This window comes from Lethenteron reissneri, chromosome 6, assembly GCF_015708825.2.
Source record: "Lethenteron reissneri isolate LAM-NWPU_2019-01 chromosome 6, ASM1570882v1, whole genome shotgun sequence".
In the NCBI taxonomy this organism is placed as follows: domain Eukaryota; kingdom Metazoa; phylum Chordata; class Hyperoartia; order Petromyzontiformes; family Petromyzontidae; genus Lethenteron; species Lethenteron reissneri.
Genome location: NC_083784.1, coordinates 9,729,420 through 9,745,166, shown reverse-complemented (window position 1 = coordinate 9,745,166; position 15,747 = coordinate 9,729,420). Strand labels below are relative to the sequence as shown.

At 51.2% G+C, this 15,747-nt stretch overlaps 1 protein-coding gene across 1 annotated transcript in view; it reads right to left on the bottom strand.

The window, feature by feature from the left end:
• Positions 1-112: 112 nt before the first annotated feature.
• Positions 113-15,747, bottom strand: part of LOC133354822 (collagen alpha-1(X) chain-like) — a 50,839-nt gene continuing 35,204 nt past the window's right edge. Inside the window, exons 2-5 of the mRNA XM_061571971.1 lie at positions 13,658-13,918; positions 9,315-9,450; positions 7,386-8,504; positions 113-6,804 (exon numbers count right to left, since the gene is read on the bottom strand). Coding sequence (XP_061427955.1) covers positions 5,957-6,804; positions 7,386-8,504; positions 9,315-9,450; positions 13,658-13,909 — 2,355 coding nt within the window. The 5' untranslated portion in view covers positions 13,910-13,918 and the 3' untranslated portion in view covers positions 113-5,956. The remainder of the gene's footprint in view (positions 6,805-7,385; positions 8,505-9,314; positions 9,451-13,657; positions 13,919-15,747) is intronic.

Here is a 15,747-nt window from a genome sequence, read left to right as displayed (position 1 = left end):
AGGCAGTGACCGAGAACAATCATGCAGCACTGGGCAGATAAAACGCAGATCCGTTTTTTTAACAAACGCACCACAGATTGAAACTTTCAAATAAACCAGCGGAGACCGTCGTTTAAGAACAGGAATGCACTTTATTGTGTAGTTCTGTACAAAGATTTAGCACCGTTTCAGAATGCAGTTATAGCATGCAAGTGCCAGAGCAACCATCCATTATTAATAACAGCACCATGTAGTGATAAAGCTTAGCGTTCCCTTCCACTGAGGGAAGACCCCCTCCGTCAGCTGCCCGTGTGTCTTAGTTGGTCTCTTTTGTAACAACACACGCAAGAACAGCAACAAGAACAACAGCCACAATAGTACTGTAATATGCTTTAAGACACGTGTGTGTGTGTGTGCGTAAACACACAAAAACACAGCTGCAGTCACAGTAACAATATCAGCAGTTCACCAACAACTCCCGAGACTCAAATGTTTTGTATTTCTTCTTCTGGAAACTGCAAGAATAAAAAAAAACCTGATATTTAAATTAATACAATTTAAAACCCATTTTTCCCTTTTGTTTTGGTGGTCAAGCGTTTTTATTTTAAAGTAAGGAACACGCATTTGCAGGATCGTGGCTTGCCTGTCTTCTCTCGTGACAATAAATAATGAGGCTTAAAGACCAATGGTGCGAAGCGAGGGAGTGTTTTTGCGACAAACGCGTGGCGACCATTCGCAGTCGTCGCCGGAACTGCAGTTGACAGGGCCCAGTGATGCGCGCATCGGTTGCACAAAGGAACTTGAAGTGAGTGCAGCGCACTCCTCTACTTACGAACGAGTCAAGTTCCAGAGGTCTGTTCGTAAGTCGATTTGTTCGTAAGGCCAACTTTACTCCTGTCAATTCCAAACGCGGGGACTGGCCGCAGGTTCTTCACGAATGCCACCACCGCCGTCGATTGCGCGGCGGTCGAACTTACGACTCTCGGTCCGAACAGGCAACTGGACTGTGCGGACAGGTTTCTTCGTATCTCTGAAAGTTCCTAAGTCGAGTGTTCGTAAGTAGAGGAGTCCTAGTAACACAGTCCCCCCCCCTTTGGTTTGTTGATGCAAATTTGTGAAAGAGCAAAACGATCACGACCGTGTTTGTCTAACGAGTGCCACACCAGCCGCGGGTGGGAATGGCAATCCAATGTGACACTGCGTTAACACAATTTCATCCTTTCTCTCACACCTATCCCCCCCCCCCCCCCCGAGGGATCGTACCGTAACCGTTATTGCAGTGCCCTGTAACAGTATTGCAACCCGAGCAATAACAACAAAAACCCTATGTTCTATCACTGCACGCGACATCATCGTCCTAGCTTAGTGACACGCTCGTCTGCTAGCGGTCCCGCCCAACTCTTTTCAGTTGCTCAATGTTGATTTGAAAACATATATTTGAATAACAAAGCCGTGGCGTGAATAGTAAGAATGCATTTTCGGACAAGAACAGCTGCCATTTAGTCAGCAACGTGCCGAGGAACCCAGCCGTCCTGCCCCGACACGGATCCTTCACGAACTGTGAGCCCCGCATCCCACAGACGCCTTGTGGGTGCTGAGGGGTCCCCTCGCCCACCGTGTTCAGCGCTAGGCACTGAAAGTGATCCTATAGACCTTGATCTCATGCCCATACACTGGTCTCATGCCCATACGTTGTTCTCATGCCCATACATCTTAAAATACAGTGGTGCGTACAGGATCTACAGACTTGATCTTTTTGCCAGTATCAAAGTATGAAAAAATAAGACTAGGTTTTACCCTTTCTGCTCACCTCGAGCTATAATGCTCTGATAGTGCATTGTCTCTGTTATGTTCGCCTTTTGGCGTTCTCTGGTCTGACACCGGTGATACTTGGCTCGAAAGAAGGCTGCTGCCTCTGGTGCAGGCCAATCAGTTTCAAAGACAATGCAGATATCATTATCAGAGCATGTTTGCATGTTCACCACAAGTACGTGTGGTTAATGCAGCACACGATCCCTTGCAAAAAGGTTATATTCGGTGTTTGAACATCTTAACACAACTCCTGTTTTATTGGCAGAAAGGGGTAAAATCCTATTCTTGTTTTTTCAGACTTGGATCCTCGCGCGATGAAAAAAGGAGCACCACCTTTTTGACAAAGTCAACGGTGGTTGTCCTACAGACCAACTCGTACCCCGCCATAGGCATGTGGAATGTCCACTACTGACCCAGGGCTGTGAACTGGGAGATGAACTCCGCCTCAATTCTCGTTTGAGCCAAACATCTATTCGATGTCATGGGGGGGGGGGTCGATGTTATGAATAGGCTCGTTGCGATGGATGAAGGCCTCTTAGCGTATCGGAATAATGTCAATTTAAAGGCAAATGTAACAGATTTTATTCCAGTAATCGGATAAGCACTGAATGGTTGAAATGCTCTACAATGCTTTTACCAGCAGTTCTTCTCAACCTTGCTTGGACTACAGATGACCTCCACATCAACAGCACTGGCCATGAAGACCTCCAGCTCTTAATTATGAACTCACACAGCTCCTATTAAAAAAAAGCCAGTTCGCAACCCTCTGGTTCAGAGCCCAACCCAAATTCAATCTTCCGTTATTTAACTTTTAAAGACGAGAGTGATAGAGAGGGGAGGTCGCAGACATGCTGAAAGGGGAGCTGTATACGACCACAGGTGCTACCTGTATTTAAAACCATCGGTTGTTAGCTTACCGTGCGTTGCAATCGCGGTCCTAGTCTGGCGTCATAGCGAAGTACAACTACAAACAATATAGAAAATTTTCGTATACACGTCATTCCGTGAACATATCTGAAACGTGGGCGTACTGCACGGCGTCCATCGACTGAACCTTTGTCGTCTGAAGGTCTGCAGAGCACAGTTTTGCGCAGATGGACTCGCTCGGACGGACTTGCTCGGACGGACTCGGACGGGACTCGCTCGTATGGACTCGCTCGCGTATGGACTCGGACTCGGACAGACTCGGACTTGGACTCAGACTCAGACTCGCTCAGACGGACTCGCTCGGACGGACTCAGACTCGCTCGGACGGACTCGCTCGGACGGACTCGCTCGGACGGACTCATTCATTTCCTCGCGCTGCCCAGCTCTGGGGACTCCCTGCCAGCGCTGTCTTTTCTCACGTTCCCATAACCTCGTTCACTTCAACAGACGCCTTCTCGTCTGCTATTAGTGCTCGGGAGTTGCTGGCAGCTTTTTTTTTCTTTAAGGGTCGCGGAGGGGGATGCAGTGTTCAACGATCACAAAGGAGCACTGTCAACACAGCGCCCATTCACAGATGTACAACCGATAGTCCGGGGCCGAGATTGTACAGATGTGAACTAATGCAGGGCCCAGGAGGTTAAAGATACACTTACACCAGAATGAGTGGTTACGACGTAAAAGAATAGCAACGTGAAATCATTGCAGGAATTCTGACAAAGTCGCGTTATGGACTGTGCGGCGAGATGAATTGTCGCGGCAATTTGCGATGCGCTGCGGATAAGGTGTGATGGGCGGGTGGACTTGGGTCAGAGGAAGCAATGCGTGCCTGCGTGTGTGTCTGCACTGGGCAATGCACCACAACTACTGCCCCCACCAGAGTTCGGTGTTCGGATGGCAGAAAGGATGGCATTTTATTTATTTACGTAGCGTCCAAATGCTAATAAAACACCTCAAGACGCCTCACAGCAAAGACTGAGATTAGCTTGAAGGCGGCCGAGTTGTTCTGCCAATGTGTGTTATTACGACGTGGCATCACACTGGCTAAGTGGTCACCACGATCGGTGAACACACAGTGCCAAAGCGTTCGCCTTGTTGTAGGTGGTCCAGTGCGAGAGTTTCGTGAACTTTTCCACAGGCCCAGGCCAGGACAGATGTTCTCAGTCACAGCCTAGGTCTTAACTGTCGGAGTCTCCTGCAATAAACTTCTACACAAAACTGGTGTTAGATCTCAGTAGAAATCAATTCCTGCGCACCCCCCTCCCTTGCCCCCTGAACACAGAAGCCAATTCCCGGATTGTCGAGGTCAAGTGCTGGACAGGTGGGCCACCCTAGCCAGAGAACACGTGACCACACGGCCGTAGGATGTCCTGGACACAAGGTGGCACGTGTGGCAACGTTGAAAGCCACCGGCGGGGGCCATGTGCTTACACTGGCAGGCCCAGGTTGGCAAGTTGACGTGAATGTAACTGGGCCCCAACCCAGACGAACGCATGGAACGGTAAAAGTGACACGTGGCACGTTTTGGCAAAAACAAAGAGATTTGAGTCAGCGAGGAACAAAAGCATCGCGAATAATGACAAATACTTATATCTCTTGGATCCTATGATGCTTATCCGGTTCTATATGGCTTTCGGTACTGTGTCCATTTACGCCAAGGCAATGTGTTTCGAGTAAAGATGGTTAAAGGGTGGAAGAGGTTCTGTCAACGTGTATGTATTTTGGTGCTCAAAGTTAAACTCTCCTGTCAAGCGGGTCCGTTAAGCATTCTGAACGTGTGCCGCGTGTCTTTAAAGTACTCGCCTGCGTAGAATCGCCCGCAAATGCACTCCGGTATTTAATAACGATACTTGCACGGGGGGGCTGCGTGGTCCCTCTGTGCATTCATAAGGAAAGGGCCTCGCTAAGGTGAATGTGGGATGCTTAGCGTAATGGCGTGGTCCCTCGAGTTCATTACATTATCCGTGACCGTCATTTTCCGTGACCGGGAGCATTTTACACCATCTCCTCCAATAACCAAATTAGCTATTACTGTATTCATAAACCTCTAACTGCAATGATTACATTTTATATATTAAATGACCTTTACATATTAACTATGATATAAAAACATGATTTCGGTTCACAGACAAACATTAAACTACAATTACTTCGGTAATTCTGAAACCACAAGCTCCGCCGATGTAGTTTTGTTCTTCTCTTTAGCTCGGGTTCCAAGTTGTATATTTAATTCCATACGGACATCAACTGCACTATCACAACCTCAAACTCACTTTGTGCACTGTACAGGTGCTTCACAACTGAGAATTACAGAGGAAAAGTGTCTGCTACTGAAGGACACATTTACACCGAGGGTCAACATTTCCCGTTTTTGCGAGATCAAACGAATTGACGGCTACTGCGCCAATCTAAAGCATGATAAATGCGAGCGTGGCTGCAGGTTGATAACAAGAGGACACCAATGCAGGGGACTCGGGCCTGCCAAATAAGGCCTTGGGACAGCTGACAGGCCGAGGAGAGAGGAAAGGCGTTGGCAACACAGGACCCACTCTACACCCTGGGATCAAATGGTGCTCAGGTTTGAGCAATGACTGAACTGTGGAAACATAGATATTGTAATACCAAGCAAGGCAATATGTGGATAATTATCCTGTTGCCTGCTTGTGCCCACTTATCACTTTGTCAGCTGCCTAAAGCTCACCACAGAGTTAGAATCAAATAGTTTTGACCAATAAATGTGGCAGGGAATGCACTGCGACTTTATTCAAATTTAGCAAACATCTCCACTTACTCAATGAACCCATGACCGTTTATCTGTGTGTATTTGTGTAGGCACGTCTTTGTATATGTGAACGAGTGTGCACGTGCGCCATATAATATTTGATCATACGTTATGGTAATACTGCATTTTAGCATCTACGATGTGCCCATGTAAGGAAGATATAGAGGCACCAAAGAATAAACGTTTGTGCTTTCCAAACACTTGTGGAGGGCGTGGGGGGGATTGCCGATCAGTAAAGTTAGTCTGCTACAATTCTGAAGTAAACTAGGCCAATGCAGTGGTTACTGATGGTATGCATGTGATGATAATAATGATGACTGTATGGCTAACGCAGATGGCCCAATGGAATAACGACATGCCACGGGGCGTGAAAAGATATCGTCTGGGCAGGAGAGGGGTTTACGCGTCGGAGGCGGGGGGGGGGGGCGGGGGGCGGTTGGGGCGAGTGCTGCAGAGGCCTCAGACCGCGAAGAGGAGGAAGCCGGAGAAGGAGGAGTGAATGTGATCGGTGGAGTAGAGGCCATCGGCCTGATCAGAGGGGATCTGGATGAAGACCTGGTCCCCGGGTTGCAGCTCCACCACTGAGCTGCCCGACGCCTGGTCCAGCGTGCCCTTCTTGTACTCATCGAACGTGAACATGACGGGCACGCCGTTCTTGAAGAGCGCCACCCACACATTGGCGCCCTTGACGTGCACGTGGTAGGCGAAGTAGTAGACGCCCGCCACCTCGCACGTGAACACGCCCGTCAACGGGTTGTAGTGGCCCTGCCCGTTGTAGATGACCTTGTCGAACTTGATGGGCTGCCCGGCCGGAGGGAACGGAGCCGAGAGGCGGGCCGTGAAGGCCGACGCGGAACTCGCCGTCAAGGGAAGCACATTGACCTGCCCGTTCCCGCCCTGGCCCTTGTCGTACTTGCCCTTTTGGCCCCTGTATTTTTGCGAGCCTGCCTTCTGGCCGTCTGAGGCGCCCGCCGCAGCCGCCCTGTCGGGGAAGTCTCCGAAGCCGGCTTGCTGCCCCACGCCAGGAAGGCCGGGCGGGCCTGGTGGGCCAGGAAGACCGGGCGGACCCTGAGGGCCCTGAAGACCTGGATTTCCCGCGGGCCCCGATGGGCCTTGTAGGCCTTGCTTGCCTTCTCCTTGCGGCCCTGGCAATCCTGGCACCCCTGGCTCTCCTTTTGGCCCATGGATTCCCTGTATGCCGATAGGGCCCACAGGCCCTGGCATGCCTGGAATTCCGGCCAGGCCTCTGGGTCCTGGCTGCCCAGCCAGGCCAAGTTCTCCTTTACCCCCAGGTGCGCCGGTTATACCTGTATGCAAGGAAGAGAAAATGTACACATATGGCAAAAAAGTACATTAATTGTTTCACTAAAACAATGTTCATATAAATCTATACAAATGTTTTGTCTTACATATTCTAGGTCCAAAGTCCAATTTTTTAAATTATAATCATCAGGGCATTATGTCATGGTTCATGTGCAAGCAGTCTCAGCTAGGTTTGTTCTTCCTGTGGTGATTTTTACACAGCGGCTTAGAGATATGTGTCCCAAGCGTTGCTCATTCAAACCAGAAATTTGCTCAAATTGCCACCTGACACTGCCTGACAGAATTGTCAGAACAGCATCCTACCACTTCCTGTGACATGTTTTCCTGATGTACGTCATCAAATTACCAGGATGGAACGTTGATCAAAATACGACTTTACAACCATCCTTGATTCTGTCCCTGACTAGGCCACACCTGTGTCGTGTCGTTGTGGGCCAAAATAATACAGCATGATGCCACATGGACTGACAGAAGGATATCAGTCCTGGCGATGGTCACTCGATCGTCACTCCGTAATTGTCACAACTTGTGGTAGAGGATTTAACTTTCCCCACTCCTTTCTCACCTGGAAGTCCCTGGTGTCCTTTGTGGCCTGGTTCACCCTTGAGTCCAGGGGCCCCGGGCAGTCCTTTGGGTCCTGGCTCTCCAACATCTCCCGGCAGGCCTCCCTTCCCAGGCAGGCCATCGAGTCCTGGTTCGCCTCTCGGCCCTTGCAGGCCAGGTGAACCCATGTGCCCTGGTTCGCCTTTAAATCCCGGCAGACCGCCTCCGCCTGGTGGACCCTGAGGGCCTGGCAGTCCTGGAAGGCCCTTGTCACCCTTAGGCCCTAAGGGGCCTGGCAGCCCAACATGACCGGGTGCGCCCTTGATGCCAGGTTGGCCAAGCTGTCCGCCCAGCCCACGATCCCCTTTGGGGCCCGGCAGGCCCTGCTTGCCAATGCCTGGGAAGCCCGGTGGCCCAGGCATCCCGGGTAGGCCTTGATGGCCCTTATCCCCTGGAGGTCCCTTTAAGCCAGGAAGACCATCCAAGCCAGGCTTGCCTTCACCGGGCATTCCCATAGGACCAGGAAGTCCAATTGGCCCTGAGGGACCCATAGGCCCGAGCTCCCCATGTGGCCCAACAGGTCCAATTGGGCCTGGCTTACCCGGCATACCGTCATAGCCTGGTTTTCCTTCGCCTGGCAAGCCTGGTTGACCGGGTGGTCCAATGGGGCCTGGTAGGCCTCTCGGGCCCGGGATGCCCTGAATCCCATGACCATTTTCGCCCTTGAGACCTGACACGCCTGGCGCTCCTTGGTCACCTTTTGGTCCTGGCTGTCCCGAGGGCCCTGGGAGGCCCTGTGGCCCCAGGAGGCCTGGCTTTCCAGTAATAGACTGGCCTGGTGGCCCGGGAAGGCCTGGAAGCCCAGGCAGGCCTTTGTGGCCTGGCTGACCTTGTGGGCCCAAGTCACCTTTGGGGCCTTGCTGGCCTCCAAGCCCTGGTTTTCCTGGCATCCCTGGCATTCCTGGTTTTCCAATGCTGGAGAATCCAGGAGGCCCTGGTGGGCCCTGTAGGCCACGGGGACCTGGCAGTCCGTTTCCTTGGGGCCCAGGGGGGCCCTGTGCCCCTGGGGGTCCCCGTGCTCCCTGATCGCCTTGGTATCCCTTTTCACCTTTAATGCCGGCCGGCATCACTGGGGCGACACCTGTTACACAAGCACACACACATAGCCACTCGAGTTAATGCTCACAATCCTACCTTAATATTAATACAAAATCGCATTTGTTTTATTGTCCAAAATAATATTTCAACTGCTATTGGTGAGAGGAAATACAAATGTTTTGGAACACTGCAGCCAGCAATACATCACGTTGTGTGGGAGAATGGCCTCGAAAGATAACATCCATAACTACTTCTGGTCAATTCAATAGACCTCTTTATTCACAATAGGGACATGACTGCTTTCAATGTCATGAAAAAGCTGGCTTGTTGCACGGCAATGAAACTAAAAACGTGCACATCTCAGAACTGGAATAAGCTAAATAAAAACTAAAATACGTTATTGGTGTCAGGCTGAGGCCATAAGTTCACTCTACTTGAGAATGCAGTTTTATTGCTGACGGTTGAAACCTGGAACGGAAACCAGGATCTTAGCAGTGCCGGCTTTGCCTCTCGCACCCCAGAGCCACTCTACTATTGGACTATATTTTATTTTACCAGGTAAGGCCCACTGAGCTATATAGCTCTTTTCAAGACGCGAAATGATTGCCGAATGAATCGGTTTATCACGTGGAAATGAAATAACAGTCAAATTCTCGAATGCATGTTTTTAAATGTGGAGGGAAAAAAATACGGGGAAATCACGCAAACTCCAAATATACAACAGGTGTCAGAGTCGGGATTGAACCCACGAACTCCTGTATGCCAGGCGGGTAGTTAACATCTCGCAACCCCGCCACCCAGTGACCTCCAGGCCGGAGCGTCTCACGTGTGCGCACAGGTCACCCCCACTCACCCTTGTACTTGTCCTTGCCGGCCTGGGGCAGTTGACCCGCCATCGGCCCTGCCTTGTACCCACCCTGAGGCTGCGGTTCCCACACTCCGCCCGCTTTCAAACCCTGGCCCGGCCCCTGGTCCCACTGTCCAGCCGCCTGCGTCGCACAAGCACCCACCATCATCATAATCATCAGCATGTCTTAATTGTACAGTGCCTCACACCTGCGTCGCACAAACCCACACCATCATCATTATAATCATCCTCAACATGACCATCACTGTCAATATGTATTATTTATTAGGCGGTGAACACGGCTATGCAGTAGCGTGTTCGCATATAGTCACAGAGATTAATGGTTCGAATCTAGCGGTCGTCCCCAATTAATCCTGCAGGTGTAGGAACCTTTGAAATTCTTCACGCTATCTGCTTCAGAGTGGATTTCAAAGATCCCGTGATGTAATTTGCAAGAGTAGGCCATCGTGTCCCCGCGTCACGGTCATACATTTGCCATATTGTAAGAAATATATACCCGCAACAATAATCACCCCCTACTAGAAGAAAAAAAAACTTACATTTAAAATTGTTTTTATTTCATTTTATAATTTTGGGCTTTGCCCAACGTGACCTGGTGCGCCCTTGATGCAAGGCTGGCCAAGCTGTCCGACCAGCCCACAGTCCCCCTTGGGGCTCGGCAGGCCCTGCTCACCATTGCCTTGGCGGCCTCTATCCTTGCCGTCAGATTACGTGACGATGAGGCCCAATGATTCACACGAAGCCCTCTCGCGCTGCTCACGTCCACGCCTTCTATATTTTATTTTATTTACCAGGTAAGGCACACTGAGTCATATAGCTCTTTTTCATAAGCGACCTGACCACAAATAATAGCTCAGAGAAGTGGCTTATTACGTGGACATTTATAGTAGCCAAACACATCAAACGTATAATGTTGATTCTAAATGTGGAGGGAAAAACCGGAGGACCCGGTGAAAAATCCACGCGACCACGGGGAGAGAGACAGGAAAACTCCAAATATGAAGCAGGCATCAGGGTCGGGATCAAACCCAGGCCCTGCTGCTCCACCGTGCCCTTCCGTGCGTCCACCCAGCGCAGCCACGCACAAGCAACGCGGCGCGTCTCGCGTGCGCTTGCACGCACCCCTGCTCCAGCTTCCCTCCTCATACACGACACCGTGCACGCCACGGAGGTTTGATAACGCACGTGGGTGCCCCCTTGTTCACAGAGACACGGCTCCCATCATCATAAAACTGCGCCGCCGAACAATGTTTGCTCGCTCTCGCGCAGAGATAGAGGGAGAACAACTCTGATGGCACCAGGAACCGCAGACAAGTGGGAGGGCAGCCACTCGATGATGAGCCAGTGAGCCGGTGCCAACAATTGATTAGGCCCAGTGGCCCTCTCTGTATTAAAGTGCTATCAGCCAATCAACGTGTGTTTATACACGTGGGAGAAAACCGAAGCCCCCTGATAGAACCCACGCGTGCGAGGGTTGAACACTATCCCATGCAGATGGAACAGGCGGAATCCACATTTTTGCTGTGCCGCCTTCTCATTGAAAGCCAGGGAATGGCTCCACCTCGATGCCCACGGGAAGGGAATTTCGCATCATTTGCGCTGGTAGCCACCAGCCCCTCGCTGCCTCCACACCCTGGTTTACGGGCATGCGCCTGCCTCGCGTGCGTGTCATGGTGCCGAGGGCATCGCATGTACGATGCCCTCAGCCTTGTCGAGACCACCAGCTCAACAGAGCTGAGTGTGCAGCCGTGTTGTTGTTTAGGCCGCCAACTGATAAGACGTTGGACAAAACAACAACAAAACGTGGCCTGAACGCATTTTCCACTTGTGGTGGGTTTCCTCATCATTCCCAGAAAAGCGTTGGATTTGAATTTCTCACGACGACATCGGCCAAATATTCTCACGCGGGAGCCCGGCTGTCATAGAGTGAGGCTGTGCTGGCTCTTACCGCGACGGGAAGACTTTCCCATCAGCATGATACACTTTGATGACATTCAAGGAGCGCTTCGTGCATGCTAAATGTGAATGCGCATTTATAGAGTGGAACAGATTTATGCAAGGAAGAGATCCAAGTTGTGGCAGCTCGAGCGATGGAATGCATCGTAATGATGGGAATGCGGCAACTCGGCCGCATCGGATGGGCTGACTCGGGGGGGGGGAGGGGGGATTCTGGAACGAGCATACTTTTTCCTCAGCCATCCCCAGCCACGATTTAGAACAATTAATCATTATGAATAGCTATTCATTAATTTACACTTATTATAATAATGCCGATTGTGAAGCCAGGAAAGCCTCGCTGGGTCTCGTTCACGCCTCTTCAAGAGGAGTGCCGCCACCACATTGGGATGTTCGTCGATTTAATTTCCACTCGCAGCGAGGGAGGCAACCGCAGACCTTGCGCTGAGCACAAGGAGAGCAACACTCAGCCCCGCGCCTCTCAACACCTGGCAGGCCTCTTGCGGTCCCCGTCCGAAGACGTAACCGACGCTCGACCCCTGCTTCTTTTCCACGATCTCGCAAAGATCGGGGGATGCATTCAAGGCGAGTGATGATTTTGTCTAACACCGGTGGCCTCTATTGCTGCAGGAATCCTGCATCTCCGTGTTGGCACGTTGATGGAGAGAGCCCTGCACGCCGGGGATGTTGGACCAGGTCCCTACTGGTGGAGAAGAGAGCGCTTTGATGTGGCGAACCCACGCCCGTCGTGATGAATCGTCGTCATTGTCGACTCGTGACAGGAGACTGGCAACGCAATCGGCATACAGATGGGAGTGCTTGAGAGCACGCCAAATGTCTTACTTTACCGAGCGCTTTACTGAGCCGAGGTCATCTGGGGATGATGAGTTCCCGCATGTGAGCGCGATGTACGGATACACAACGGGGATCTCTGCTCGGTGAGCGACTCGGGTTCTCGTTAAAGCGCGCGACAAAAGTCACCACTTTCAGGGATTACGCACGATAAGTGGGGCTGCTTAGACATCGCAGGATCGTCGCAAGGCTGACGGCGGCGGTGGCTTTGGGAGGCCCTCATCTAGCAGTGGATATATTGTGGCCGGTGATGAAGACGATTGTATAGACACGAGTTTGACGTACAGAGTGCTTGAATGCAAATGCATCTCTAGACAGTTAAACATGTAGACTTTCGCGACCAGTATTATTCATAATAAATGTTTTTGGGTTAGATCGCGTTATTATAAATTCTAAATGTTGTGGATTCACTATTCAATCACACCGGTGGGCTGAAGAAGTAACTAATTGGCGTTTTGTTAACGTGACACATTTCTTACTGATTGGCCGTGTCGGGTGGTGGAGGGTTGCGACACATTTATAAATAACGCGATCTAACCCAAAAACCTTTTTTTTTACATCTCTAGACAATTGACGGCTGCGGGATACATCACTGGCAAGGGACGTGACATGATGCCGCGGACCGGGCCAAGGACATAGGGGAGACAAGAATGGTGATCCATAATAAAGGCTTTTTTGGGGTTTGATCCCATGAATATAAATGTGTCGTTAAACTCGCCACCACTCGACAGCCAATCAGTGAGGTTTGTCACGTAAACAAAACGTGCCAATTCGTTACTAGTTCAGCACCACCGGTGTGTTGGAGAGTAAACCCACTACAACATTTACCAGTAATTAAAACCAGCATCATCAGGCGACAGCCAGAGTTGTGGAGAAATCATCCTCCAGTTTCGGTTCTAAATAGAGAGGGCAAATGTGATGTCGTCACTGTGAGCCAATCAGGGTGTGACTCATCACGTGGGCAATGGGCGGGGCTACCCGAGTTGGTGGGTGGGGTCAACGTCAAAAGGAGCCAATCCACTGATTGTGTGAGTGGTGCTAGCGCTTGAGTGGGCGTGGCTATGTAAAAATGGGTGGGGCTGATGGACAGAGGGAGGGGCTTCCAGCTCCCGACATGTGCGTGTCGAGCCTACCAGAAATGTGTTATCTTTAAAAACGAAACCATTATTATTCTACCAGGTATAAAGCTATACAGCTTTTTTTTAGAATGACCTGGCTAGCACAAATTATAGCCCAACGCAGTGGTTTATCGTGTGGACATTTAAAGCAGCCAAATACTCTAAACGTATGACGTTGATTCCATATGTGGAGGGGAAAAAAACAGAGGACCCGGAGAAAAATCCACGTGACCATGGGGAGAAAGACACTCCAAATAAAAACAGGCGTCAGGATCGGGATCGAACCCACGACCCCCTGAATACCAAGCGAGGCAGTTAACATCTCCTAGTCACCACAGCGCCCCCCCCCCCCCCATCAATAATTATCCGTGTGACCCCCTAGCGGGCGCGCCGCCGGCTCACCTTCATCCCCGCGGCGGGCTGCTCCCACTGGTGCTGCGGCTGCTGATCCCAATGCGCCGGGAGGCCCAGGCCCAGGCCGCCCGCCTGGTGGTCCCAGGACACGGCCTTCAGGCCGGCCCCAGCCCCCAGCGGGGCCGCTTGGGCCTGCGGCTTGTACTTGTCACGGTAGTAAGCGCCGGCTCGACACGTGGGCAAGAGCACGGCGGCCAGCGCTAACGCCGAGATGAGCGCGGCGCGTGGCCCGGTAGTCATGGTCGCAACCTGCAGCCACCGAGCGACGGGGTCAGAGAGAGACAGAGAGACATTGAGAGAGGTGCTCACGGTTGCAAGCCGTGTGCTCAGACGCGTGGTGGTGGGTTTCTCGATTATCCGTGGGCGGACCGTCCCCCGGGTTGCACATCACCTGCGCTTCTGCGCGCACGCTTTAACGCACGCGCCCTTAATTTATTGTCTGCTCCTTGCACGTCGAGGGTCAGCGAATCGGTGCCCACGGTGACCGCAGACACGTCAACAAGTAGGGCGAGCGCGCACCTTGAAGAAGCATTTAACGACAGAGGGCGCATGCTGCTTGTTCGCCCCGACTGCGTGGGGAATGCGATCAGGACCGTTCATCTAGAAGCGCGGTGCACGATCCACGTTTCGTTTTGTCCGAGCCGCTCCCTTTCCCCTCCGTGAGCCGGGATAATGGAGAGTTGACTGTGCTGGACTTTGTTTTAATGCGAGAGTCCATTCAGAGCTTTCGCACTTTCAGTGGGACCCCACTACCGAGGGAATGGCCCAACGGAGGGAGATGTCACCCAACTTTCTTCTGAGATTCTGTCGTGCGACGCCCTCACACTAACACTCGACGCGCCGCTCTCTCCCACGTGCCCTGCTGTAAGAGATGTCCATCGCGTGGCACTCCGATCGAGTTTTGTAATTTTCAAAGCTGGCACTTGAGGATCTGGTCGAAACCCGGATGAGCCCAGCGGGAGTTGGATCGGCGCGTTGGCTGTTATCGCCGTGGTCAGGGTCAGGTCTACGACTGCCCGTGTGCGTTCAGTCCGTGATAATAATAATTCAAGTGTATAATGCGGATTCCATCCTAGGATCCCAATGCGCAATGCATGAAAAGCAGGAAACAAAAACATAATCAGGGCAACCGACTTTAAAGAGATGGGTATTTAAAACACACTTAAATATACCTACCAATTTCGATTAATGACCTTATTTCAAGTGGCAAAGCGTTCCATAGCTTGGGTGCCACGCTAGCAAAAGCACGATCGCCAAAAGAGCGCAACCTCGACCTGGGAGTGCTGAGCATTTGGAGATCAGGAGATGTTAAGGTCCCTGATGGAAGAAATTAATGTATTAGTTCCTGCAAGTAATGTGGGCTGTCGTCCTAACAGTCTAGTCGACGAAGCAGTCGCACGTTCGGACACACGCTCTCAGTCGTTCCGGATTAGAGTGAGGGGCGCGCGATTGAACTTCATCAATATATTTAGACATATATATTCCGTTTGAAGCAAATTGCCAATGTTGGTCTCCCTCGATGCGCCGCAGTCTCTATTCAATGTCTGGGCTACCATCATGAAAGCCGAGAGCGCCACTGCCCATCGCCTGTCGATTCCCCCGTGCAATGAGCATCGAGTCATGCGCCGTGCGGTGGTGGCTATGCACGTGACCTGCGACCCAGCGCTGTGGTGGATCACATAAATGTCGAGTCTGGGATAGAGTGTTTCCCCCTCGCATGCGTGGGTTTTCTCCCGCACGTGTAAACGCTGATCATTATATAACAATATAGACTTTACCGAAAGACCCAAGAATATAATATAGCCAAATGTGTTTCCCTTTCTGGCAATAATACAGGTGTTAAGATGTTAAAACACCAAACAGAATCATTTTTTCAAGGAATCATGTCTGCATTAACCACACGTACTTATGGCGAACACGCAAACAAAAAAAAATGATCTGATAATATCATATATGATGCATTGTCTTTGAAACTGATTGGTCCACACCAGAGACAGCTTTCTTCTGAGCCTAGTCTCACAAACGGTGTGAGACTGATCATTGCTTGACTGAAAGCATCCTCTGCATGTGCTCCTGCG